The sequence below is a fragment of the Hibiscus syriacus genome, unplaced genomic scaffold, assembly GCF_006381635.1.
Source record: "Hibiscus syriacus cultivar Baekdansim isolate YM2019G1 unplaced genomic scaffold, ASM638163v2 tig00110676_pilon, whole genome shotgun sequence".
NCBI lineage: Eukaryota > Viridiplantae > Streptophyta > Magnoliopsida > Malvales > Malvaceae > Hibiscus > Hibiscus syriacus.
Window position 1 is genome coordinate 1,290,619 of NW_024062820.1, and position 26,607 is coordinate 1,317,225.

At 32.5% G+C, this 26,607-nt stretch overlaps 3 protein-coding genes and 1 pseudogene across 5 annotated transcripts; 2 read left to right on the forward strand and 2 right to left on the reverse strand.

The window, feature by feature from the left end:
• The first annotated feature begins 4,584 nt into the window (after positions 1-4,584).
• LOC120137631 (dof zinc finger protein DOF5.3-like) lies at positions 4,585-5,831 on the forward strand. The gene has a single exon (XM_039153329.1). It carries the CDS (start codon positions 4,697-4,699, stop codon positions 5,660-5,662), a length of 966 nt encoding a protein of 321 aa, XP_039009260.1. The 5' UTR covers positions 4,585-4,696; the 3' UTR covers positions 5,663-5,831.
• Positions 5,832-6,670: 839 nt separating this feature from the next.
• Positions 6,671-9,111, reverse strand: LOC120137630 (L-ascorbate oxidase homolog). 3 transcript variants are annotated; one of them, XM_039153327.1, is made up of 9 exons: positions 9,014-9,111; positions 8,746-8,901; positions 8,535-8,644; positions 8,188-8,458; positions 7,940-8,036; positions 7,501-7,846; positions 7,049-7,417; positions 6,882-6,959; positions 6,671-6,812 (listed from the first exon to the last, which is right to left on the reverse strand). In XM_039153327.1, the coding sequence occupies exons 2-8, from the start codon at positions 8,887-8,889 to the stop codon at positions 6,911-6,913; spliced, it is 1,386 nt and encodes a 461-aa protein (XP_039009258.1). In that variant the 5' UTR covers positions 8,890-8,901; positions 9,014-9,111; the 3' UTR covers positions 6,671-6,812; positions 6,882-6,910. The 3 variants fall into 3 exon arrangements, with proteins under 3 accessions (XP_039009258.1, XP_039009257.1, XP_039009259.1); XM_039153326.1 differs by having other exon boundaries at positions 8,746-8,893; positions 8,985-9,060; XM_039153328.1 differs by having other exon boundaries at positions 8,746-8,897; positions 9,010-9,058.
• Positions 9,112-12,980: 3,869 nt separating this feature from the next.
• On the forward strand, positions 12,981-13,801 carry LOC120137788 (annotated as a pseudogene).
• A 4,629-nt stretch (positions 13,802-18,430) lies between these two features.
• LOC120137789 (LOB domain-containing protein 36-like) lies at positions 18,431-19,355 on the reverse strand. Its single transcript, XM_039153450.1, has one exon. It carries the CDS (start codon positions 19,286-19,288, stop codon positions 18,431-18,433), a length of 858 nt encoding a protein of 285 aa, XP_039009381.1. The 5' UTR covers positions 19,289-19,355.
• Between the last annotated feature and the right edge of the window lie 7,252 nt (positions 19,356-26,607).

Consider the following 26,607-nt stretch of genomic DNA (forward strand, 5'->3'; position numbering starts at 1 on the left):
TAAAGTTTAGGTTAGGGGTGACTCCTATAGTCCAAGGCCAAGTATACCTAAGATCCATTTGGGATTTTCATAGGAATGTACATATTGCTCATCAAGAATGACAGTTATAAGATTCAAATTTGACCTTATGAGCTCAAATTCCTGAACTCCGATCGTTGTCTGAATTTATTATACATTATCTATGCGTGAATATAGTTAAACTTGAATGGTTGAATTATAAATATTTGTAATGGTAAACTACACCAGATATCACTGAACTTTAGGTGTTATATCGTTTATACCACTTAACTTTCAATTTTACCAAGTATAACACTGAACCTTAATTTTTGTTTCGATTATACTATTGGGATATTAAATTGTTAACAGCCAGATCGAAACGATTTCGTTTTGGTGAGATGTCGACATCGACAACCATCAGCCACATCGATAGCCGTCAATTACTTCATCGTGTCGTTAACGATTTAGCGGTTTAGTTGTATAATTGAAACGAAAATCAAAGTTAAATGTTATAATTAGAAAAACTAAAAGTTTAGTGGTATAAAAGATATAATACAAAAAGTTTGGCGGTATCTGATGTAGTTTACCCTATCTATAATAAGGTGATGTCGTTTTCCACTGCGCGTCGACTGTATCAGATAAAGTGAGGCAGCCCGTCTCGCGCACCGGACGGCAAGCGCGGTCAGGTACTTTCAGCTGTTGTACTTTGCGAACAAATAATTTTCTCAAAAAACTACGTAATTCGAGAAGCACGCAATTTTTGCTTTCCTCTTCAATCTCTTTCCTTTATGGCAAAAATTAAAAAGACAGAATTTGAGTTTTCATTTTCTTACATATGCTTTTTGTTTCCTTTTTCATTCTCATTTCGTTTTCTTCATTTCTAGGGTATGGAACAATTAAGCTTTTAGCACGTGTTACGGTTTTTTTAAAAGATTTTCCCATCTCTCTTCTTCGTGGGAAGCTGATTTCATTTTCATAACTTTGGTCTTTTTCAGACAAGATTGATGACAAGATTTGGACATATCCAAATTCCCACCTTAAAAGTAAATTCATTGTATCAAAGCAAAACTTAGGATTTATGGACCACCCCCTGTATGGTATTACTTCTCTTTCACAGAAATGTCGTTTCCATGCAATTTGGTTGATATTGTAACATTTAACTTCATGTTGGAAACTTTAAGGATCCGTTATAATATATGTAGTGATTTAATTTCATTCTTGCAATATATTCCAAAAGAATGATGGTTTTTACATTAAGTACGACACTCTACATATGTTCATGTGTTCCATTATGTGTTCCATATTAGGGTAAACTATGCATTTAGAACATATGTTATTAGTTTTGGTTTGTTTTAATAACTAAACTTTCATTTTCTCAAGTTAACGTTAAATTTTGAACATGGGTATTAAAATGAAACAAAAATTAAATTTTAGGTATAATTTTAAAAAGAGTTAGTGATGGTTTGTATAGTATCATTTTCTCCCTTTTTTTTTGAGTATTAATAGACACTTCTCTCGCATGTGCGCATTTTCATCGTTGGACGATTGGTTTGTGGTTCTTGGTTCTTGATTTTTTTGAGTTTAAATTGTGCGTATAATATTTTTTTTAGAGAAAATTTGAGTGTTTTTCTAGAAGTCTTAAACTCTAGAGGAGAGAATTTCTCTATATTTATAGACTCTTATTGGCCTAAACGCTTCATTAGCCGATAATGCTGAAATTATGGGAGCGTTTGTTGATTGCTTATTTCAACCATTGTTTTGCCTTGAAATTATATGATCACGTTGAAGAAAAATGAACACAAGAACTCTACCGCTAGAAAACTAGGTCGATGCTCTTTCTTTTCTCCGAAAGAGAGAGATGACATAAAATTAATGTGATTAAGTAACCAATAGACCCACTATCTAATTAGATTATTCAGAATTTGATTGATGAATTCGAAGGAGATTTGACGTGCCCTAGACTTTGATATAAATACAGTTAGGGTTAGGTAATCCCAATATTATAAAGTAATTTACACATCGTTTCCCTCTTTCTAATAGTCTCCATTGTATCCCCGAGTGACAATTAAAAGATTCGTTTCTTGACAAATTGGATCGACAAACTTGAGACATGTAGGCCCCGCCATTCCCATCTGAACCTTTCGTTTTCAACCGATTTTGATCTTGTTTCTAAATCATTTTCCTATACTTGCGTGATTGAAAGTTTCCATCTTGTAAAACCATCGAACGATGCTTCATCTTCAAGACACAAACTGTTTTCAGACAATCATTTTTTTTATAACTACTTATATCCGATCTATTGATCGACTAATTCGAATCAGATACTGCAGAGGTAACAGCGACCCTCCCAACCCAGTTTACTCTATTCACAATGGTTAGGATTTGAACTCTGATCTTGCTTACAGATCTAGTATCTCATCCCACTAAATCAATTGATTATTGGTTTCAGACAATGATTTCCTAATAATACGAGTTAATTATAAAATAGTACATATTATTTTTTAATTTATTGATAAAATCCTACAGACGAACTTTTCAAACTCAAAACTTCTAAAACATAGCTAAGCACAAAATATATTGATTTGATCCGTTTCAAATTTCATTTGTAAATTGTCTTATATTAAATTTCAACGCGAAGAGCGAATTAATATTCAATTAAACTTAAAGAAAAGTTTTAGCCCCAAATTTAATAACAAAAGATATGAGGGTTCAACATTTCTCCGTCAAACATCACACATGTTTTAATATTTTTAATTTTAAAAATTGATTTATTTGTTTGATACGATAAAACTCATTTTTTTATTAAATTAAATATATGTTATATTTTGCGACACATCGGCGATGTGGGTGAAAGTACAGTTTATAATTTTTTTTTTAAAAACGTAATCAATAATAATTATAAATTTAAGTCTTGAATTATAGTTTTAAATTGTTTTACTCAAAAGATTTTTTAAAATATAAAAAGATGAGAATGTCCATAAATTAATATTATGTTCGTGTTCAATTAATCATTGACACAAACATAATTAAAGATTTTAAATAAATAATTTAAATTAAATTATCTCACCTCAACTCAAAATTATCATTTTGATATTTTTTAATAATATAAAATAAGGTAAAGTACACAAATGTCCCTAGATTATAGGCTACTACTTTGTTGAGTCTTTGATTATTAAAAGTTATAAAATTGTCATTCAACTATTTATATGTTCTAAACTCATCATTTTCAGTTGGAAAATTAACGTTCATCTGAACTAGACATTAATATGTTGATCTGGATATGAGAAAATCATATTTTAATGTTATCTATAAGTATACCAACTATAAATAAAGAGTCGATCTATAGAATAAAATTCAAAATGTTCTAAAATTATATTTTATCATGTCTTAGTCAACATGTTAACATCCAGCTCAAAAGATCGTAAAATTTTTAACGAAAAATGACGAGTTTCGAATATATAAATAATTGATAATCATATTATAACTTTTAATAGTCTGAGACTCAATAAAATTAATTAAATATTACATTGGAATGGGGGGGGGGCATTTTTTTTTTGTACTTGCCCAAAATTGATTTAGAGTAGGATGAAACTCGTGGACACGTATGACAAGTAATTATATGAGCAGTCCAACGACAGCAATGGGTTTGTAGTTGGAGGTGGGGGCTTTCAACTTTACACGCTCTTCAATGCCATTTGTCTTTCCTTTGAACTTGTAATCAATCTCAAAACCCCAGCCTAAGCTTCTTCTTTTAGGAAACTTGATTACCATTAATCATTTCTCAATTTGATGCATCAAAAATAAAATATTAATTATTATATTTATTTATTAGCAAAATTCTTAACCACTACCATCTCTTTCCAACTATTAACATAATCGGATTATTAAAAACACCCACAATAATAAATGATTGATGCAAAGAGGATTCCATTAAGTTAACTCATTATATTCTTTTGTATTCTCATTCAAACATTTTTCTTGGGTATAATTTCTTTTAAAATATAAAATATAAATATATTTTATAATTTTAGATAACATTTGATTTATTATATAACAATAACATGCATGGCAATATAGAAAGTAAATGAAAAAAACATGTGTATACCTTGTGTGATTAAAAAAATCATTAAACTAAACCAAATCATATCATAAAATTATAATTAATTTAAACATAAAATTAAAAATTTAATTCAATTCGACTTAAATTTCATAATCTATACTCGACTTGAAAAATATTTAAATTTTAAAATATTACTTTTTAACTTAAAATTTTAGCTTAATTCAATCTAATACTTATCCCTACTTTAATTAGTTGAATTGAGTTTTAAATTTTTTTAAAGAATTGCTTTTTTAATTAACGATAATTAATAATTATCAAATCCCACCCTTTGAAATTTGACAAGACAGAATACAATTCACTTCCCTCCAAGAACAGCTTAGAACCAAATTTATAATCCAAAAACAGTTGCTTTTGAGCTAGAAAGGCACTAAAGTGAGCATTCTTCTTCTTTCTTTTATTTTTCATATTGATTTAGCAGAGGCTATATTAAAGAATCCCCACCCTTTGCACCCACAAAACCAGCCAAACCAATTCTTCCCCCACTTTAGCTTTTCAACCACTAACCAGAAAGAAAGACACTCGCCATCTTCTTTGCCTTTTATCTTGTTTTTTTTTGGATTGTTGTAGATCTACAAAAACATGATTCAAGAACTCCTCGGAGCTTCTTCTTGCTTAAACTTTGGTGGTGAAATAAAAATCCCCATCAATGGAACCATTTTAGAAGGAACCCCAACTTCTTCTTCTCCATCAACATCGCCGTCACCTTCGTCTTCTCCGGCGACTATTTCATCGACTCCAGAGAACCACCAGAACGTGAGGTGCCCCCGGTGTGATTCCTCCAACACCAAGTTCTGCTATTACAACAACTACAATCTCACTCAGCCTCGTCACTTCTGCAAGACTTGCCGTCGGTATTGGACCAAAGGAGGCGCTCTCAGGAACGTTCCTATAGGCGGTGGTTGTCGGAAGAACAAAAGCGGCGCCGGTAGTATTGTTTCCACGTCATCCCTGGGGAAGTCAGCTTCTTTTTCCAAGATGAAAATGGTGGTTTCTGAAGTTGGGAGATCTGGGTTCGATCATGAGCTTCAATCCACTACTCCGGTTCTTTGGACAACTAATTCACCCCCGAGTTCACATCATTTATCCTTATTGAGAACCACCCAAAACCCTAACCCTAACACTTTGTCTAATCCTGTTGGTATCAAGGAAGAATTGAGCTTGCTTGGATCTCAAGTGATGAACGAACCAACAACGGTTGCAACTGGTGCACTTAATGCTCGAACCCTAGGCTTGGATCTTTATAACCCTTTCTGCAAAAACAATCATCATCAACAACAGAATAATAACGGGTTCCTAGTAGGTGAAGTTCAAAACGCAGGTATCCAAGAACTGTATCAAAGGTTCAAATCATCATCTCCATCAAGTTATTACTCTAATACTTCAGCAGTAATCCTAAGCAAGGTGGCTTCTTCTTCTACTACTTTATCGTCTCCTTCGTCGATCTTGGAGTCGGCTCCGGTTGCAGGAGGAGAATTGGGTTACTGGAATCCGGTATTTTCATCATCATGGTCTGATCTTCCAACAACTAATGGTGCATATCCTTAAAATAACCTCTTTTTTATATGCTAAATGTTGTCGGTCGCTTCTTCTTTATTAGGCTGGTTCTTTTTCGTTTTGGTGTGTTTTTAAGGTGTGTTTCAACTATTTAAATTATGAGTGTGTTCCAAGCATGTAGAACAAGTTAGAAAAAGGAAACGCTGTATGCTTTTCTCGTTATTTTACAGTTTCGATTCTTCATTATTGTACGTAAAGAGTTAAAGTTGCTTTGCTGCAGTTGTTTTTAAACTAAAAAAAATAACCAAACCAGAGATTATTCACAAGAGAATAAGCAGGAACGTGGGTTTATTATCTCGATTGATTAATTAATAAATATTAACTCGAAAACACTTTTAGGGTTTAAGTTTGTGTGACGAAGTGGTGGGTGGCATATGAAAGATTAAAGATTCTGTGCATTGTTTCGTGTAACAAGAAAGTAATGAAATAATGTTTAAAGCAGGCTTTTTGTTGAAGTGTTTCCGTAAAAAGCAATTTGATTCTTAGCAGTTGGAAAGGAGGATTCCAACTGCAGCCTTATAAATGTTATAGAATATTTTTTATTTTTTCAAGTTCGAGTCTGAGTTTTAATTTTTTATTTCGAGTTTAAATCAAACTTACGAGCTTTCGATTCGAATTAATCTTAAACTTTTCGAGTCGAATCGAACTCGACAATACTTGAATTCGACTCAAGTCAATTATATCTCTACTAATGAGGATTTCGTCATAACATCAGAAATCTTGATTTAAATATCATATATCCACAAGCTCTTGATACTATGATTTAAAACTTGATAAAACTTTCAAAACATAATTAGACCCCTTGGAGCTAATGCAGTATAACAAATGGAACTGATCAAGTGTTCCAACATATACAAATGGATATGAAAACACAAACATTTCAATCCACATCTACTTTCTCAGCAACCAACCACTCTCCATGGGTTTATAACTCAATCTAAGGGCGAATTCCAACAGCTTTGCCGCAGAGTAAGACATTAGAAGGAACATCGTATTCGTTGCTAAGACTTCGAACAGGATCAAAGACTCTTAAGTAAAACTGCTGCCCAAGATATTGTCTTCCCCATTGTGCAGACCTCAGGTTCCACATCCCCTGGTTGTCCATGGAGATCAATATGACTGTCCAAGAATTTGGATAAACCTGGAAAGGAATAAAACCATCAGTAGCAGAAAAATAACAGTATCTAACACAGGCATGATGTTGGCTTACCTGAGTAGTGTGTCTCGTAAGAGCATCGACTAGATTGTAAGCTTTTCGTTTATGTGGAGTCCATTGTCCATAGCCAAACTGTATGTATTGTAATAGAAACGACAAGTATCTAATTAGAACAAAGAAACAGTAAAAAGACAGCAAGCAAACAGGGCAGTGTAACTCACCCAACAACCCAAAAATCATAACCATCAAGATGCCAAGATTGCAGGCTGTTTTCGTCGTTCTGGAAGACGACTTCGAGAAAATCGTGTAAAGAAACCGGCATAACAGAGGTAGCTACGGTTGCAGCACCACCACCTAAGGGAAGGGCTTGGATGGAATCAATGGTGAAAACACCAGGAATGTTATAATGATCGGCAAGCTTGGGAGGGGTATCCGGATTAATGTAAGAGACACCGTTCACGGTGTAACGCAGCTTTCCGTTTATGAGGGATGCCGAGTTCGACAGCACAATGGTCTTGGTTGGTGTTATGTTTCCATAATGGAATGAACCCTGTGGATTAGGCCTGGCTGCATTTGATGTCAAATTCCACCTACGAGAAGGAAAACGAATCTAATAAGCTCATCCATGAGCTAAACTGATTTCAAGAACAAGTAGTGCTTCAATAACTAGTACCTATATGTTCTTGCCTGCTGCATTGACCAATGAAATTGGAATGCAGGAGCTGCTGGCAGGGGTCCCGAAACCGGGGTTTGCGAGTTCGTGTAGTGCAATACCGCCGTCGCAGTAAGAAGGGTCCTAGTAAATCTTGTCGATGCAACAATGTGGTAACTGTTTGGTGGCTGATTCAAGGTTACTAGGGCAGCTAAAGACTGCCCGACATGAACATCAAGAGAATCATATAAGTTCTGAACCACATGAGATCCTTCAACCTCAACTAGCTTCATTGTGTGACCCTGAATCCTGAAGTTCAATGAGGTTGATAATCCGACATTCGAGATCCTAAACATGTAAGTTTTGCCTGAACATTACAAATAAAACTTATTTGGTAAACAAAAAATCTTCGAATCAACATATATATCGAATAAATGAATCAAAATGCTATGAACACGACCATGTTCCCCTCTAAAGGTAGTTTGAGTCTGGCCATTTATAAGGACTCCATCAGGAAATGGAAGAGGCTTTCCTGAGTCCAAAAATTGCTGCAATGTCTGCACAAGAGGAAACAATACATTCGAGACAATTAATCGAACCAAGACAAGTCTTAATCCTGTTTATCCGACCTGTATACTACGGTCACACGCACTCCGCTGCTAGTAACACTTAATCATCAAGTGCAAAAACGAAGCAGAATACACTAACCTTATGACCGGTTTTGTACCAGTCACCAATAAGTAAAGTGAAATCTCCATCAGGGTTTGCATAAGGGATTGAGATCACACTTCTATGGTATATATTGAGAGCTCCAAATCCCCCAGCAGCTTTATGCAACAGAGTTGAGGGGAAATATGTGTAAGACCCAATTTGATCCTTGGCCTGGAACTTGTACGTGTAGTTTGAGTTTGGAGGAATAGGGCAATTGGTTCCCAGCACTCCATCCTGCCATGAGTTCTTCCTTTGCTTGATGCCATTCCTGTCAATCATTATCATTCGACCGTGCCCGATACTCGCACTCGAATTCGAGTACAAGAAAAAATCAGTAGACTCACCATGTCAACAAGAAAGGCTGGTCCAGCTTGTTAATGAGGTTCAAGATAAAGTTATTATTAGTCACAGCTTCAAGTTTTGGCCCTGGAAACTGATCATTGATAAGGATAACCTTCCAAACAAACAAAAAATACTTTTTCAGTAAACCCAGATCAAATCTCCACATCAAACCACATTACTTTCAACAAAAAGTGAATTCATATTATACCAAACCTGCTGGGGAATTCCAAGAACAGAGCGAGTGCCATAAGTGACAGTCCAAGTGTAATAAAAATCTGGGTCTTCAGCTTTCACTAACGAAACATTCAAAACAGCCAAAGCTCCAAGAATCCATGGGAGCATTACTGCTTTCCCCATATCACTTCCAATCTGAAAATGCCATTGAACCAAGAATTGTTCAGTAGTAAACTACAAAACAAATACGACAGAATCGGGTGATCAGAGAACATGACCATTTCAGTACCTTGAAAAATAAACTTACCCAATTTCAGAATCCTTGGAAAGTTGACGATTCCTGAAGCCACAATCTATTATAAGAACCAAAGCAGGAAAATGTGTGTAATCACCATTTTTGTTTTTACCTCCTCTAGCAGCTGCCAGCACTTCAACACTAGCTGTCCCTCCACCACAGCAGCATTCCAGTAGCTTCCACCAACAACAGCTGGTCCTCCACGTTTCAGCAGCTCTCCAGCAGCTTCCAGTAGGAGCCAGCTGCCCTTCCACGTTTCAGCAACACAGCAGCTGCCAGCGCCGGCAGCTCCACCCGTGGACTCCCTTTCTCCATGTCCCAGCTCCACCAGCTGTCCATTCCACGTCCCGAGCAGCTCCCATGGTCTCAAAAGCTCCACGTCCCAACATCCTCTTCAGCAAATCATGCAACAACAACAAATGGGAAATTTTTGTTTTATATTTGTAATAGGGGTTATTAAATAACCCATAGAAAAGATCATTGTGATTTTTTTTCTTCATGTTTTGCAATGAAACGTCAGCTGGGTGTTTTAGTTTAGGTCATATATTAGCATTTTAGGGTAAATTACATATAGGCCATTCTATTTTAGCCTTACATTTCTATTTTGGTCACTAATTTCATCTTTTTCTTATCTGTTTTAAATTTAGGCTGCAAGTTTTATTTTCTTTAGTCATTTCTATATTTTTGTTTTATTTTGTTATTAACATTTGTTTTTTATTACATTTATTTTAATCACTTTTTAGTCATGATTTGTTTACTATTTTATTTATTTCTTACATTTTGATCCCATATTGTTAAAATATGAATATTATACCTTAATGCGACTTTGCGGTGACCCACCCTAGGATATAATACACATTATTTATGGTCCAGGTAAAATTTTAACTTTTAACTGTTAATTTATTAACTCCTGATTTATTTTCTTTTATTTACATTTATGCTTTTTAAATTTGTTACTTTATTTCATATCTTCTTTTTCAGTACTTTAATTTTAGTCCTTTGATTAGTGCATTTTATTTTTTGTTCATTTCATTTTAGTCCTGTGAATATATATGAAAGCCTCATAAGTATAACTCGGCCGATTTCATAATTGGATTAAAGACAATATTTATTTATTTTAAAAATATTAAGAAATAACCGTCTTAAAGTAAATAGATGTCATATTCTGATATTTTAAAAAACAATACCTTACTAAGAAAAACTAAAACTCGAGTATGCTTAAAATTAATTAAGATTAAAGGAAAAATAAAATGTTCCTTTATTTAAAATTTGTCAAGACAATCCGTCTAATTTTTATTAGTGGTTTAGTCTCGATCTTTTTAAATAATTGACAATCCGTCTAATTTTTATTAAGGGTTTGTTCTCGATCTTTTTAAATAATTGAGCATCCTTTATTTTTTCTAATTAAATAGAATTGGCTTAGTATCTTTATTTATTTGTTGAATCCAATTATTTCAATATTGAGTTCTTGGAGAAAATATTATATTCTTTTTCATTTCAGTTGAAAAGAGAAATATTCGTTCTAAAATATTTTAGGAATTATTTTCTCTTTGATTGAAAATACTGGAATATTTTTCATTTCTCCTTAGAATTTTCCGTTACATAAAATTATGCTATTGAATTTGGAATAATATGATTGTAACTTAAATTTATATTCGAATTCTTATATTTCCATTACTAGAGACAAATTATAATTGATGGGGTACTAATTTTGGACGTTGTAGGGGTGCTAATCCTTCGCACGTGTAATTGACCCCGAATTTCTTTTTATTACTAAAAAGAATGAATTTATGGTTATACATAGATTGGTATCTTTTAAAATGATATTTTCTTAAAAACTCTTTTAAAATGTGATTTTTATGTATTCGACCTAACTAACTCAAAATGTCAATGACAACTCTCATTCTTTTCATTAAAAACCGTTTATTTGTTTTTTTAAGAAACATCGTACCGGACGAAGATCGGTTACGACAAGTTGCAAGATATACTAGTCCAGTGCTTTATTAGAAAAAGAAGAAGAATTTTTTTCTCTAACGTACATGTTAAACTCTTTTTGAATTATAAAATCTAGAATTAAGCCCGTTGCATAGGGCTTCATTATATTAAGTATGACGAGTTTCCAATTTGACAATTATAAAATCTAAAATGATAATTTTTAGTTACTTGTAAATTATGATCTTACCTTGATCAGGTGTGTGTATATATATATTCCAAATACTCGATCGCTGGTATTCGAACTAGTGACCTCTAAGAATAACGACGATTCTTTTAACTACTGAGGTAAGTTGATTCTTTTCTTACCTTGATATATATGTTATAATATTTGGGCATAAATGTTGAAGTAACTCGTTAGTTGCAATTAACTGATGCTCGGCGCACTTCACGTCTTCATTATGATAATAATTGTTTCTCCTTTAAAGTTTTTCTCTTTGTTTTTTCCTTACACAATCTCATTGCCATCCTGCAATTTCGCCATTGATTATATCTTTCCTTTTGACTTTTTTTTCGCTTGAAATTAACCAATTATTATAAAAACGAAAGATGAATTAGAAAAGGTATCTCAACTATGCCACTCTATTTTATGAAGTGATGAACTAAACTCGGCAAAAGGAAGTAAATTGGCGGGGATCTATCAACCTAAAGCTGAGGAAGTTTTGGGGTTAAAGATATGCAGCTTTAGAATAAATTTTGAGGCTCGAGGATCTTATGAAAAAAGAAAACGGTTAAAAAATGATAGTTTACGTACTAAATGTGTTAAGTTTTTAATGACGGGTAATAAAATAAAAAGTAAATGTTAGATATGGTTTTGAAAAAAATTGAAAATCTAGGTAGTAAAATGGATAAAAGCATATACTCCAGTTCGTGTACTAAATGCGCAGTTTACCCTAAAGTTTTTGGTAGATACTAATTAGGGTAAAGTACACAACTAGTCCCCATATTATAAGGAATTATTTGGTTGAGTCTCTCGATTATTAAAAATTAAAAAATGGTCTTTTGATTATTAAAAGTTACAAAATGATCATCAGACTATCCATATATTCAAAACTCATTATTATTCGTTAAAAAATTCATAACCTTCTAAGTTGGACATTAATTTGTTGACTGAAATGTGATAAAATAATATTTTAATGGTGTATATTGACATTGTCGTTGCTTTCAAACACTGACTCAACAACATAATATTTCAAGTACTCGCTCGACTACAAATGTAAATAGAAACTCAATTCACAAAATACAACTCAATCTCAATTAGCATATTAATATCCAACTTAGACGACCACCGATTTTTTAATAAAAAATAACAATTTTAAAACATAGAAACAATCGAGTGATTATTTTATAATTTTTAATAATTAATTCTCAACAAAATAATGTTTTATTATCATAATAATATTTTATAACTTGTAATAATCGGAAAAAAATAATAAAACACCGTTATATCTTAGAGGATAATTTTGTACTTTACCCTAATAATTATATAGTTTCGAATCTTGGTCACTTAATAATCGAAAAAGATAGTGTCGTGGTTTTGAATCTTCTCGTTCTCAACGCGTAATTAGGCTGGGAAATCAACCAGTAACATTTTTATTCTATTTTTTACAAAAATAAAATAAATCATTTTGACATAACACTCACCAAATATTACAAAATAACCACGATTCAATTTATTATTACTGAAATAATTTTAAACTTGTATTGTATACCATATTTATTTTGTTTTTAGAAAATAAGAAAACGGTGTGCTGCTGTTTGTTGTTTTCAGAAAAGGTTTAAATAGACGAATAGAAGAATTTAGGTAAATCCAAAGCTTTCACCGACTGTTGCATGTCTTCCACGTTGTTCTCGATATCTCTGCACGTGTAACCAAACAAATGCTGCTTCCTTCTTCACTTTCTTAACAACAAATAGGCATTAGAAGAGCAAAGAAAAGGTCCCACAGAACAAAGTTTCCAGCTTTCTCAGTTTCAGAACCATAACCATGTCTACCGTCTCACCACCATCTTCATCCCCAGCATTAGGTAATCTCAAACTATACCTTCAAGATGGATCAACCCAAGATTTTCCCATTCATATATTTAAATATATCTTTATTTTTATTGTTTCAGATACTCTCAGAGAAGTAATTCTATGGAGGAGAAAGAAGGTGAGCGCAACGGTTGTTCTCGTTTCAACAGCGACATGGGTATTGCTAAAAGCTTATCAGTTCAACTTCATCACTGTCGTTTCATGGCTGACCATCCGCAGCCTCGCTTCGCTTTTCCTTTGGTGAAACATTCTGAGGCTTCTCGGCAAGTAAGTAGTTCAAAACCTCCCCTTCTAATTACATCGAATCATTGTTCATTTGGTTTTCAGAGAACCACCAAGGGTGTCCAATATGGAGTTCTCGTAACAGACAACCTTGGAGATTTCGAACACATCTCGGACGGTCGTGGAAGATGTTTTGAGATGGATGTTTCGCGTGACTGTTGAGGAGAACTGGTTTGTTTTTGCAAGGAAACTGGCCGGGCTTCTGTTGCTTTCCTATGTTGGAACCTTTTTTGATTTCCTCACACTTGTTTACATTGGTAATAACAAAAATATACCTTGTGTTTTAATCTGAGTTTTCCCATGTCGGTATCATGTTCATGTTGTTTTGTTGTGGGGATTTGTTCAGGTATAACGGTGTTGATGACGGTGCCTGTGATATATATGAAGTATGGGGACCAAATAAAGAGACATGGAGAGAGGGTGAAGGGTCAAATGAGATGTTTGGTGAGAAAGATACTGAGTAAACAAGAGAGGGAGAAGAAGGTTGAGTAGTGGGCCTATCTTTAATGTTTATTTATTTTCATAATGTTTTCTGTTAGCTGAATTTTCATGTGAATTAGCTCAAATTAATTAATTATAAGATTAAATAAATTTCAAGAGGATAATGTTTACCATATATCAAGATGTCGTCCAGAAAGATCAGAATACATGGTATTCATAAGACTCTTACATATATGTATAATCTATCAATCTTATTTGTAAGTTAAGATTTTTTTTGTTAAATTTGATAAATGGAACATTGGTTTGTAAACATATTTTAAATATTTCTTATTATGATTTCTTATTATTATTCGTAAACATGTTAAATTTGTTCAATATTATTTTTTATTTTTCCAACATTTTATAATTGTAAATGCAACCATATTAAACTAAATGATAAAAACCTTAATATCACACGGATTCATAAATATAAGATGGACAACAAACGTATATCTGATCAATTGTTGTCAGGTTCCAAATGTTAGGGAAACAATATTATTTAGAATGGGCCGAATCTTTTAGCAATTAAGTTTACCTTAAACCCGGCAAAAGTTTCAGATAATGCTTCCACTTTTTAATTCTCCAGATAATTAATTCTTCACTGAGAATTATTCTCAACATAGGCTATTTGCTACAATAAACGAGGAAGACGCCGTATAATCGTCGTGACCTGTTGAGGACACCAGGTTTTTTATGTATCTTTGAGTCAAAACCGAACACAATGAAGACGTGATGTAATCTCTGCGATTTGGAGATGAAGACCCGGAGATTACCATGCGTTTTCAATGCAAGTTCCGTATCTTCTGCAAGCTTACACACCACTGTCGTCCATGCAACACAGTTGTCTTGATGCAACATACATCCGTGAAGGTTGCAATGGTCATGCATGCAAAATTTGCAAGCAACATGCGTCCATGCAGCACAGCTGCTTGATGCAGCATGGCCGTGAAGAGTAAAATCAAATCAGCTTTGATTTCAAATCTTACAAAGCCTGCTCCCGTGTGAAAATAAATGAGTTTGTATAAAAACATAATTTTAGGTATATATGGACGAGTTGAGGTGTTAGATTGAACCAAAATTAGGGAGGAGTGAAAGAGTGAAATCTCTGCTTGAAGAAAAATAGGAAGACTGAAATAGGAAGACTACAAAGCTTGCTTGAAGAACGAAATTTTCTTTCGTTTTCTTAAGTATTCGAATAATTTATATAAATGTGTAATAGTTTACGTCTGTTAAATGATATTGTTGAGTTCATTTACAGATATTTGTTGTTAAATGATATTGTTGAGTGATATTTTACCTCATATAATTATGTTAAATGTGTATATCAGTTTTGTAATGTTTTTAGTTTTTATTTGATTTGTGATAAAACAATTAGTATTGATTTAGTATTTAGATTAAAATGATAAAACAATTAGATCATATTGCCTTATTAACTATTGTTAGAGTATTTTATTTTATTTTTTGTTTTATATATATATATATTTCATATGTAGAGAAAAATGAGCAACAAATTATTTGTGATTGTCCATTATAATAGACAGATTATAGAGAATAAGGTCGGTGTTGTTTTTCAATCTAAAAGACTTATAAATATGATGTTTAAAAGAGACATCACATTTATAGAAAGGAAAGAGAAGATAAAAAGAAGAATACGAGCTACAATTGATGAGTTGAGGTACATGTTTATGATATGTCCTAATCCAGTCACGTATGCAGCAGTACCACTTTTAAAAGATGATGATATTAGAACTATGATTGAAGTACATGGCTCAACAAATATTTCAGTTATTGAGTTATTTGTTGAGGTGCACAAGATATTTGAAATTCCTGGGTGGTAAAAAAAAATATGGTTAGAAATTCATTTCAAATGACTTTCGGAATGAGTTTGAGGACCCATTCCTAGTTTTAGTAACAGATTTAAAAGTATACTCGAGTAAATGGGTACAAGTTTAAAAAATTTATTCAAAATGATAGGTAAACGATGAACATAAAAATATTAAATGAGTATGTGAACGAGAAAAGAGATATCATCACCCATTCCTAATTTTTAGTAATGACTGATAAAATGTATTTTCATCTTCCGTGACATGAATAAGTGTAATTGTCATAAATAATTAAAAATAAGATACTATTTAGGTAAAAGAAAATCCTCATTCATAAGATAAAGTAATGAAATTCAAAGTAAAACAAAGACTAACGCCATGTTAGAAAAAGTGAAATCCCAAGGGCAAAAAACGATGCAGAAGTGCAGATCCCCATATGAAATATTATATTATATTATATTATAATAAATCATACTAATTCAATGTTCAAATGCATCAAGTTAATCATCAAACCCCAAAAACACAATGCCGACTTAAAACAGACAGTAGTAGATTCGAGATAAGATTGAAAAACCCATAGCCGCTTTATTCCTTTCCTTCTGTCTTTCTTTTTTTTTATATATAATTTGTGAAAATTTTACTCATCAATCTAATTTTTTATTTAATTTTATTTAATCGATAATAATACAAGTTTTGATATTGGTTACCATATGCCGGTTATATTTTTCTTTATTTTTTAGTTTTTGAATAAAAAAATTATGTCTTTGTGACATGTTTCTCTGTCTTTGTGACATGTTTTTCAGTCTTTGTGACACATTTATCTCTGTCTTTGTTGTATTTTTTTCCTTTCCTTTTGATAGTTTACGGTTTTGTGTTGTTGTTCTCGTTTATCTTTTTTCTCAGGGTTAGATTTGACATCACCACGACTGATCAAGATGACGCTTATTTGTTATCATGACGATCTTTCCTACTTTAGACCCTTTGTTCGTTTACCGATACAATCAGATTTGTTTGTATCTTTATTTTGTTCGAACTTTTTCATTAGATTTTTTAACATTTTTCTTATTTAGTCCGTGTGTGATCTAAATGACTAGTTTAGTGACATGTTTATCTGTCTTTGTGATATGTTTCTCTGCCTTTGTGACATATTTACCTCCGACTTTATTGTTCTTTTTTCCTTGCCTTTTGGTAGTTTATTGTTTTGTGTTGTTGTTCTCGTTTATCTTTTTTCTCAGGGTTGGATTTGACATCATCACGACTGATCAAGATGACGCTTATTTGTTATCATGATGATCTTCCCTACTTTGGACCATTTGTTCGTTTACCGATACAGTCAGATTTGTTCGTATCTTTATTTTGTTCGAGTTTTTTTCGTTAGATTTTTTAACATTTTCCTTATTTGGTCCGTGTGTGATCTAAATGACTAGTTTTTGTGTCAATGATTATAGTAAAATATCATAATTATAATTTTATTTACGTTTACGTCATACTTATAAATCTTTATTGTAATTCTATATATTTTTATTTTTATTTTTAATAAGACTAGCGGATTTCTATAAAAAAAAAAAACAATGGTGACTTTAGATCTCAATCTTTCTCTAGGCAAAATGGATCAATTAACGTGTTGGGAAAAATAATTAACTCGTACAGGCCTACGGGTGATTAATTTCAGATGAAATGATTTTCTCAGTGTTGTTTGGAAAATATTATGAATACAAAACGTCTTTTAAAAGATGCAGTGAGTACAATACGTTTTTGGAATAGATTTATTGATATAATTGGAAAGATAAACACAAACAAAATTCTTAATATAGAGGACGTATTATAATCACCGCATTTACTAGAAGATTCACTGTGTTCCTAATAACTTTAAATGTCCTGTCTCAGAAAATAATTTCTCGGTCATGCTGTAGGAATCAATTTTTTTCAACCCCCCATTTAATCCATTTTACCCATTCTCTTCCCTCCTTGTGACTCCAAGAACTTTAGAAATTGTTGAAAATCTTCAACATATGGATGAAACAGCACCAATGGCAGAATCGCAGTTTATGGAAAAGAAAAGAGTTAAAACAGATTAATCTATACGTTGTTATAGAAATACAATGAAAAGATGGAACTTTTCATTTCCCTTGACAAAAAGAACAAATGCAAATCCTGTACAGAACAGCTGTCTGAAAAAGTCCATCTAATCCCAATGTTAATAAAGTTTTCTTCTTTCGACGACACTCTGATTTATTTTTTTCATAAAAAGAAGTTTGAAATTTCATGTAAAAAGGAGCCATCTACTGAGGCAGAATCTGAGAGGATAAGTCAAGATCATGGATTTGATCTGCCACAAAAAAAAAAAATCCACTGTTTCATCTTTTGGAGAAACAAGGCCTAAGTTTTGAAGAGCAAAGTTGGATCTTTATTTGATTCAAACCATGCTGATAAATGCTCGTTCATTTCTTTCACGTCAATCCAAGGCTGTCATTCGTAGCTGATGAAAATAGGAATATCCCACATCGGTGAAAGGACAATAATTCTCTTTACCAACTCTTCTGCCCTCACACAATTGAGAGTAATTTCTATCTCTCCACTGGCATCATATGATATTTTAACCAAATTTATCGAAGAAGAGGATAAAAAAAAAACAACCACCACCATTGAATGGGAAGATATTGAACACCCTTCATAAATGCAAAGCTTGTCTAGTAACAAGTCCTCGTGGATAGGCATTTACCATAAGTTAATAAAACAAAGGATAAATGATGAAATGAGTTTACCTAGATTGAAAATTTGTTGATGGAAGGCAAAAAAAGATGATTTCCTTGTTAATTTATTCAACTGGCCCAATGCTCCTTGCCTCATCGTCGCTGCCTGATCTTTGCGGTGCTTGGTCTTGTTGTGACTGAAGTAAAAACTGTGCTTGAAGTGGATGGTGGTGATAGCCTCCATGACAATGGTGATGGTCTTGTTTTGCTTGAATCTGGTAAGGGTTTTCAAAGCTTCCCAGAGCCAATGAAGGTGGGGACATGGTGGCGGCTGCAGCAACCGGACCACAACCTTCAAAACCATTGTTAAACCTCACAATCTCATGTTGTTGCTCATATAACTTCTCTTGTTGTTCCCTTGCTGCTATTAACGCTGCCAATTGTTGCTGAGCCTTGAACACCTGTTGCTGCTGTGTTTCTCTCATCACTAAATGACCCGAAGCCGCCGCTGTTCCGGCAGCCATGGGAATCCCCATCATCCGCATCACGTTGTGATGCATAACAGCCGAGGAAGATGAAGACGGAGAAGGGTTTTCGAGATGTTGCAAGAAGACCGGCGGTTGTAATATGGGAAGCGTTGCTTGAGGGCCGATATAAGTAGCCAACTCTTTCTTGGCGTTGTTGAGATCGTGTTGCATTTGTTTGAGCTTCTGTTGGAGGATCGAGATGAGGCCGACGCAGCCGTAGACGGGGTCCCGGAGACGAGCCTCGGCTTCGTAGGCCAACGAGTTGACGGCATCATCACGTTGGGCGGTGTTCAGTTCGTTCAAAAGCTTGGCCACGTTGCTGGCGCCGAACACCTTATGAACGTTGGCGAACTTCTGAGGGTTGTCCGGCGGGAAATACGGTGCAAAGACGCATTCTTGGGTGCATTTCCGACGAAGGAACTTGCACGCCGCGCATGGAGAATTGGAAGATGACATTTTTTCAAGATCTTACGAGATCCAGAAAAAAAAAGGGAGATCTAATAAGAGAAAAATGAAATTACTCGTAAAATTGGATCCTTCATCTTCCAAGCTTTCAAAACAAAAAACCTTAAACTCAACGAGAAACAAATTATATTGTCATTTCTGGGCAGAGGTAGATCTGGTTCTCTCTAAAAGCTTCTGCTTGTTTTATTTTTCTTTTTTTTCCCTCAGAAAAGTCAAAGAGAAATGAAACAGATAGTGATTTAACCTAACCCTAAAGACTAGAGACAACAGGTTCTTTTAAGGTAAAAAAAAAATCTGGGTTTTTTTGTTTGGTTGTTAAAAAAGAAAGGTACTGAAATTTTGTTTTTAAGGAAAATGGATATATAAAAAAAGTGAAAGAAATAAAGAACAAATTTATTATCGCCTTGAAAGGGTTTGTCTTTTACCCTGGCCCTGAGCAACTATTGAATGCGTCTCTGAGTTACCTCTTTGTCCCTGTGTTGTCTCCCTCTAAATAAAAGATAGTACTAAGCTATGATTTTATGTGATGTGATTAGAATCAATTAATTATCATTTTTTAATTAAGTGTGAGTTAAGTAATTAATTTGATTTCTCTGAATATCTTCATCATTTATCTTCAAAAGTTGCCTTTTGCTTCTCGTCTCTGATTTAGTTTGTCAATTCTGATCTAATTATCATTTAAAATAAATGGGTTATTGATAAAGCTAAAGTGAGAATTTAATAGTAAGTATTATGAATTAATTTTATTTAATGCATTAAATAAAAAAATCTTATAAATACTTTCAAAATTAAAATTAGCTGACACTTATTCCCATATGTGTAATGGGGTAAGGGGGAGGTAGGATAGTAGGCTGACCCCAACGCTAGGTTGAGAGCAGCTTCCGTAGGAGACATCTGAATTATGAAATGCCTTCCGTGGGACTCGATCCCACAACCCCAATATTAAGAACCTTATGATCTACCAACTGAGCTGGATGACCATTTCTTATAAATACTTTCAGTGATACCAATAAAAAGATCTTCAGATTAATTACAAGTATGAAAAAATTGCATTTAATTAAAAATTTTAGGATCAACCAATTATGATTTAAAAAAAACAATTTTTGGAAATGTTGTTTCCTTCTATAGAATTCAATGGACGACATTTTATAGTGGGAAATTGTTAAAATTAACAACCTATAAGTTGTCTTTTTTACGTAGGTTCACTTTTATTTTGATAAATTACATATTTATCATGTAATTTTCACTTCACTTCTACTTTAGTCATTCAATGTTGTGTTTTAGTTTCATTTATCGTCTAAAAATTAATAGTGATATTGATGTATCATCATAAGGTATTAATGTTTCATTATTGAAAAAAAAACAATCATATAAACTAAAGATGGCAAACAAGGAGAGAATGTGCATATACCCCTTTTTCCATCTTCATATTCACTTAATATTTTCATATCCACAATTTACTTATCACTCAGGGTAAAATTTTTAAATCTACACATATCCAAGCGAGTACATTCTCAAATCCACCCTACTCCAACTACTCAATTGGATACCCACCTCGTACTTGTTTGTATTTGTGTGACATCAACCTCACATATTATATAAGCAACAAAACATAAAATAAACATATTCATTAAGAAGCATAATAAAATAAACCGATGATTAATTGAATTTATCCCTAACATTTAGTTGGAATATAAGTTATGAACTATAAAAATCTTAAGATTTATAGAACATACATAGAAATTATACATAAATACGTAATGATCCAAAAATTTTATGGTAGGTAATTAATGGGCTAGCGGATGTGGGAACCCACAACAGGTATAACTTTTTACATCTACAACCGTACACTACCCACAATACTTATATCCATCTCCAGTCTAATTAGATCAATATAATCACTGATAAATCCAAAAAAAAAAAATTCAAGAGTGGAAACGTATGTTAAAAACATAAAATTTTTAAATGAGATGAGTACAAATAAAATTTCATGGTAGGCATCATCCATAAAATAAGTAATTAATAAAAAAATTTAGATTTCAAGGTGGACACGAAATTTTTTAAGATAAATAACATCAATAAAATAAATAATTAATAAAAAATTTAAATTTCAAGATAAACACGTACTCATCCTCATTCCACGAACAATGAACCACATCGTGTCTCGATTCTCACATTAATACTGTCCACGTTTATCCATAGATTCAAGTAATGAAAGTTGTTGTTTAAGAGCCATCCCCATGCACGAGTCACGAAAGACGAGAAAAGTGCTTTCAATTGTCGATCGGTCAATGGGGGCTACCGTGCGAATTACTCAATGTTTTGGCATTTCGGGGGGCAGCAGCATCTGCCGATGAGGACCGAGTCACTCGGTCTCAGGCGGGCGTCGTCACCCACTCACTGTTTTCGTATTTGTTTCAACTGTTTTATCGTATGAGTATTTATTTTCTTAAAGACTTTTGCCTTTCGCATTCATTATATTGAGATGACTAAACCTCAGCACTCATTGCCTTCAACTGTCTACTCAACTCTACCCCCTCTGCTACATCAGACCGTTACCCTATTTTTACTTAATTATAAATATGTATTAATTAATTTTAGGGTAAATTCGAGTTTTTTCCCCTTTTCCTCAATAGTGTTTCGATGGTAACTGACATTGATGATCTATGATAAACCGATCGTTTGACGTTAACATCAATTATTAAAATAGTAGAATATTAATGTGACACATTAAACCGATTGATATGATATTATTTGGTCATATAGGACAACAATTTTAATCGATGTTTAACGCTTAAAAAATTTTATTTTCTTTTGGCTACATCAAAAATAGGATTTGATTTTGAAATGGGTAAATTAAAATTTTCTCAAGGATTGAGGTTTTTTTTTTACTTATATAACAAAAAAATACCTAAAGTTTACCATATTTTTCATTTAAGTACCTACAGTATTTTGTATCAAGATAAATTCCTAAAATTATCTTTTTGGTCAAAATAAATACTTAAAATATTTTTTAGTCAAAATAAATACCTAAAGTATTCAATTTTTTCATCCAAGTACCTAAAATATTCTTTAATTAATGTCACGCGTCAACTTTTTTTGAACTTAGATGAACAAATTTGAATAGTTTAGGTACCTATTTTGACATGAAATACTTTATGTATCTCTTTTGATTAAAAAAAATAACTTCATGTATTTGTTTTGACCAAAAAAATACTTTAAGTACTTAAATAAAAAATAGAATATACTTTAAGTACTTATTTGTTATATAAACCTTTTTCTAATGTAAACTATGGTCTTCTTTGTATAGGAGAATCAAACATTGGTCAAATTTGTGTCCCGTGTGGCCAAACAGTTTCATATCAATTGATTTAATTTAACATCAATATTTTATTATTCTATTTAATAACAATAATGATCAAATCGTTACTTCTAAAATATAAGTGGGAAAAAATTTAAACTTTAATGATCATTTGTGTAATTTACGTTTATTTATTCAATTTCAATTTATTTGAGTACAATATAGCTGCATTTTACATTAATAGATTACTTTTAAGATATATATTTAAATTATTAATATTTTAATTAAATCATACAAGCAACCTTGTTCATATGAGAAAAATATATTCAGTTAATTCAGTTCCCAAAGACAATCAGGATCTCCAATTAAATTCTTAACCGACATAAACTAAACTAATTTAAAAATTACTCATAATATAATTTAATCAAAACACAATTAATATATTTAAATAAATAAATCGATTATAAAAATAATTAAAGAATATGTGTCAATTAATACCCTATTAGCTTGTTTAGTGCATTGTCCGTCAAGATACGAGCAACTTGATTCACTTCTTGATAAACATGGAGGAAGGATACATCCCAATATCATAGCTCATTTATTTTATCATTCGAATTATCAAATGCTGATTTAATTAATAATTTTAATTATTGAGAATAACACATAAAATTATAACAAATAGAAATCACTGCTTTTATTAAAAATAAAAATTATTTAAATTATAATGAAATTTTATAATCACAATTGTAAACTAAATATATAATAAGAAGATTTATTTATAATTATTAACACTAAAACTACTCATATGAGATTGTATAATGACCATATAGAGAAAATATTAAAAAATCTTATCAGAAATAAATACGAACATATTTGTTCACATCAGTAAACGAACTACAAAAGAGATCAAGCTGTCAAAAGATCACCGACAAATAAGGATGACAATTTAACCTGAAACTAATGAATTTTGACCTAACCTAACTCAATAGGGTTTGATTTTTTTTTAAAAAAAATTTGGGTTCGGGTAAGGTCAATTCAAATTTTATAAAAGAGTAAGGTCCGATCAGGTTCAGATGGAGGGTGAAAAAACTTGAACATGACCCAAGAGTAATAATGTAATTTCTTCAAATAAATTTATGAATCATTGCTATAATACTCCACATCTTTATTAATTTTTAATTATGTCATTATTTTATATCGGATCAAGTTAGGTCTGATAGGATTTATACTTTAAAAATTTATTTCGAGTCAGGCCTGGTAGAGGATATATATTTTTGGGTCGAGTTGGGTCGAATTGAGGGTATATGTTTATTTTTGGGCCGGGTCATGGTCGAGTAAAGAGTATATATTTTTCGGGTCAAGTCGGATTACGATGATGAAAAAAATAGATTAATAATGACCCAAGAAAAAAAATAGGGTTGAAAATCATAAGAATAATAAGAGTTAAAGTGTTAAAATGTAAAGAAAATTCATAATTTTTAAAGTATTATTTAATATTTATTAAAATAATCAAAATACAAAAATTAAATTTTAACCTATCAAACTAGTTAATTTGATAATTATTGTTTTAATATAAAATAATAATAAATATAAATGACAATTAACTAAATAATTTTTTATAAAAAAGAAGTAAGTTTCTTTTCATTGCACGTTCACATGCCAATGCAAATATGTATTTCATAACTTTATGAGAAATTAGAAAAAAAAGGGGCATATTGCTATTCATTGCACGTTAACATGACAATTTAAATATGCATTTCAATTAATTTTATTAAATTATTTAAAAAAAATTATTAAATGATTTCAATGATAAAAAATATTTTTTAAAATATTAACCGAATTAAATTATTTTATTAGTTAAAATAATGATTGTTGTTCTCAGAGGTTCCAGGTTCGAACATCAACATTTGTAAATTGAAGTGTTTGAGTATTAATTGTTAAATGATTTAGAATCTTTAGTATATATATAACCTTGTAAATCATCTTATAGTTTCATAAAAAAAATCTAAAAGTTTTAGATTCAAGTGTTTGTGTCTACAAAGTGTGGGCGGTTTATCAATAAATTAATGAAGTGATGATCAGGGTTTCAGATAGTGGAACGAAAACGTTATTGCGGCTGGTATTTTACGGTAGCGCTGCCGTTTGAAACCGCTATTGTTCAAAAAATTAATGTGACACAAGAATCACAGCAATAACGTCCGATAACGGCCGCAACTTAACGAGTAACAACCGATCACGACAGTAACGGCCCATTATTCTCGTTATTTTTCATTACACCAAGTCAACAACAAACTGAAATTAAAACTTCAGATTAACTCGGCACTTAAGGACATAGATGCTGGAGTTGAGAGCATCAAAAAGGCATTGGACTTAGAGCCTCATAATGGTCAGTTCAATCTCCTTTCTTCTATATTACTGCTACGAGGATCGAAAGGAGGTTGTTTGGCTTGCTAGATTTTCACATTTGGTTAATTTGATTTCCCTTATGGCCTAAACTCCATGTAGTTTTCAGGCTGATTTTCTTTTCCTAATAAGTTTTCAGTACCATTCTTGGTGTTAGTTCATCAACTTTGTTCAATTACATACTTTTAGTAGAACTCTGTGTTCATCTTATACTGTGTTTTCCACCCTTCGGTTGGAATAAAGAAAGAGTTTGCAGCTGCAAGGAAGGAGGTTAATAATCATCACCGTGTGCTTTATCGAACACATTAAATGTTTAATGCTTTCCTCCCTGCGTTTCCTTTAATTTGTAAAACTACTGCAGATTGCCGATCGAAGAGACCGAGAGAAACAGGCATACTCTTGAATGTTTCAATAGATCTTTAGCAAACCCTATGCATATAATGTTTTTTCTATTGATAGTTTGTTTGGCTTGAGGGAAAATCAGGTATGCATTATTGTTCAACTATTTCCATGGATGTGAGCATGCTTTTCAACTGCAACGTCTTATCCGGCTTCAGCAAATACTGTTGGATCATAAACTTGATCCATTATGGGAGCCTAAACCCAAACTAAATTGATGTCATTGCTTACATCATTTAAGTAAAGATGTCATTGCTTACATCATTTAAATAATGATGTCATTGCTTACATCAATTTAGTTAGGTAAGAGTTAGGTATTTGTTGAATTTGTAATGGTTTAAATTAGTTTAATTGTGTGGTGTAGGATTATTCTTGAGTAGTATAAATACCCCTCCCCATTTTAGTTTTAAGCATCAAGAAAAATTAAGAGCTTCTAAGTGAGTGAAGAAGCAAAGTCCTATAAGAGTAAGTTGTAGTTCTTGTTTTTGAGTGAGAGTGCTCTTGTAATATTTGTTTGAGTTTCAATAAAAGTTGTTTGTGTGAGTGTTTTATTTCCAACAAAGTGGCATCAGAGAGAGTTGGAAAGATCGAAGGTCTCGACGAGAGGAATCCGCCGCTGCCAAAATTTTCTCAATCTGAGTTATGACGCGCCGCCAGAAGACTGCTGCCAGAAAATCGAGTTGACTCACCGAGTTGAGCCGAGTCAGCCAAGTTGGAGCCCTTGACCGAGTTGTCCAAGTCCCTCCAAAGTTTTTTTTCGACGTTCCGGATTCATCCGTGCAATCAGATTTTACAAAATCTCATTATATTGAGAGATATGGCAAATGGTATGGCACCATTCCAAGTTCCGACACTCAACAACAACAACTACGACAATTGGAGTATCAAAATGAAGGCACTTCTTGGATCACAAGATGTGTGGGATATCATAGAGAAAGGCTATAACGAGATTGTGGATGATGTTGTTTTTGCTACTCTTACACCAGATCAAAAGACAACTTTGAAGGATTCAAGAAAGAGAGACAAGAAGGCTCTCTACCTTATCTACCAAGCATTAGATGATGATGGTTTTGAAAAGATTTCAAGTGCAAGCTCTAGAAAGGAAGCATGAGAGAAGCTGTAAACCTCTTACAAAGGATCCGAGCAAGTGAAGAAGGTTCGTCTCTAAACATTAAGAGGTGAATTTGAATCCTTACACATGAAAGCA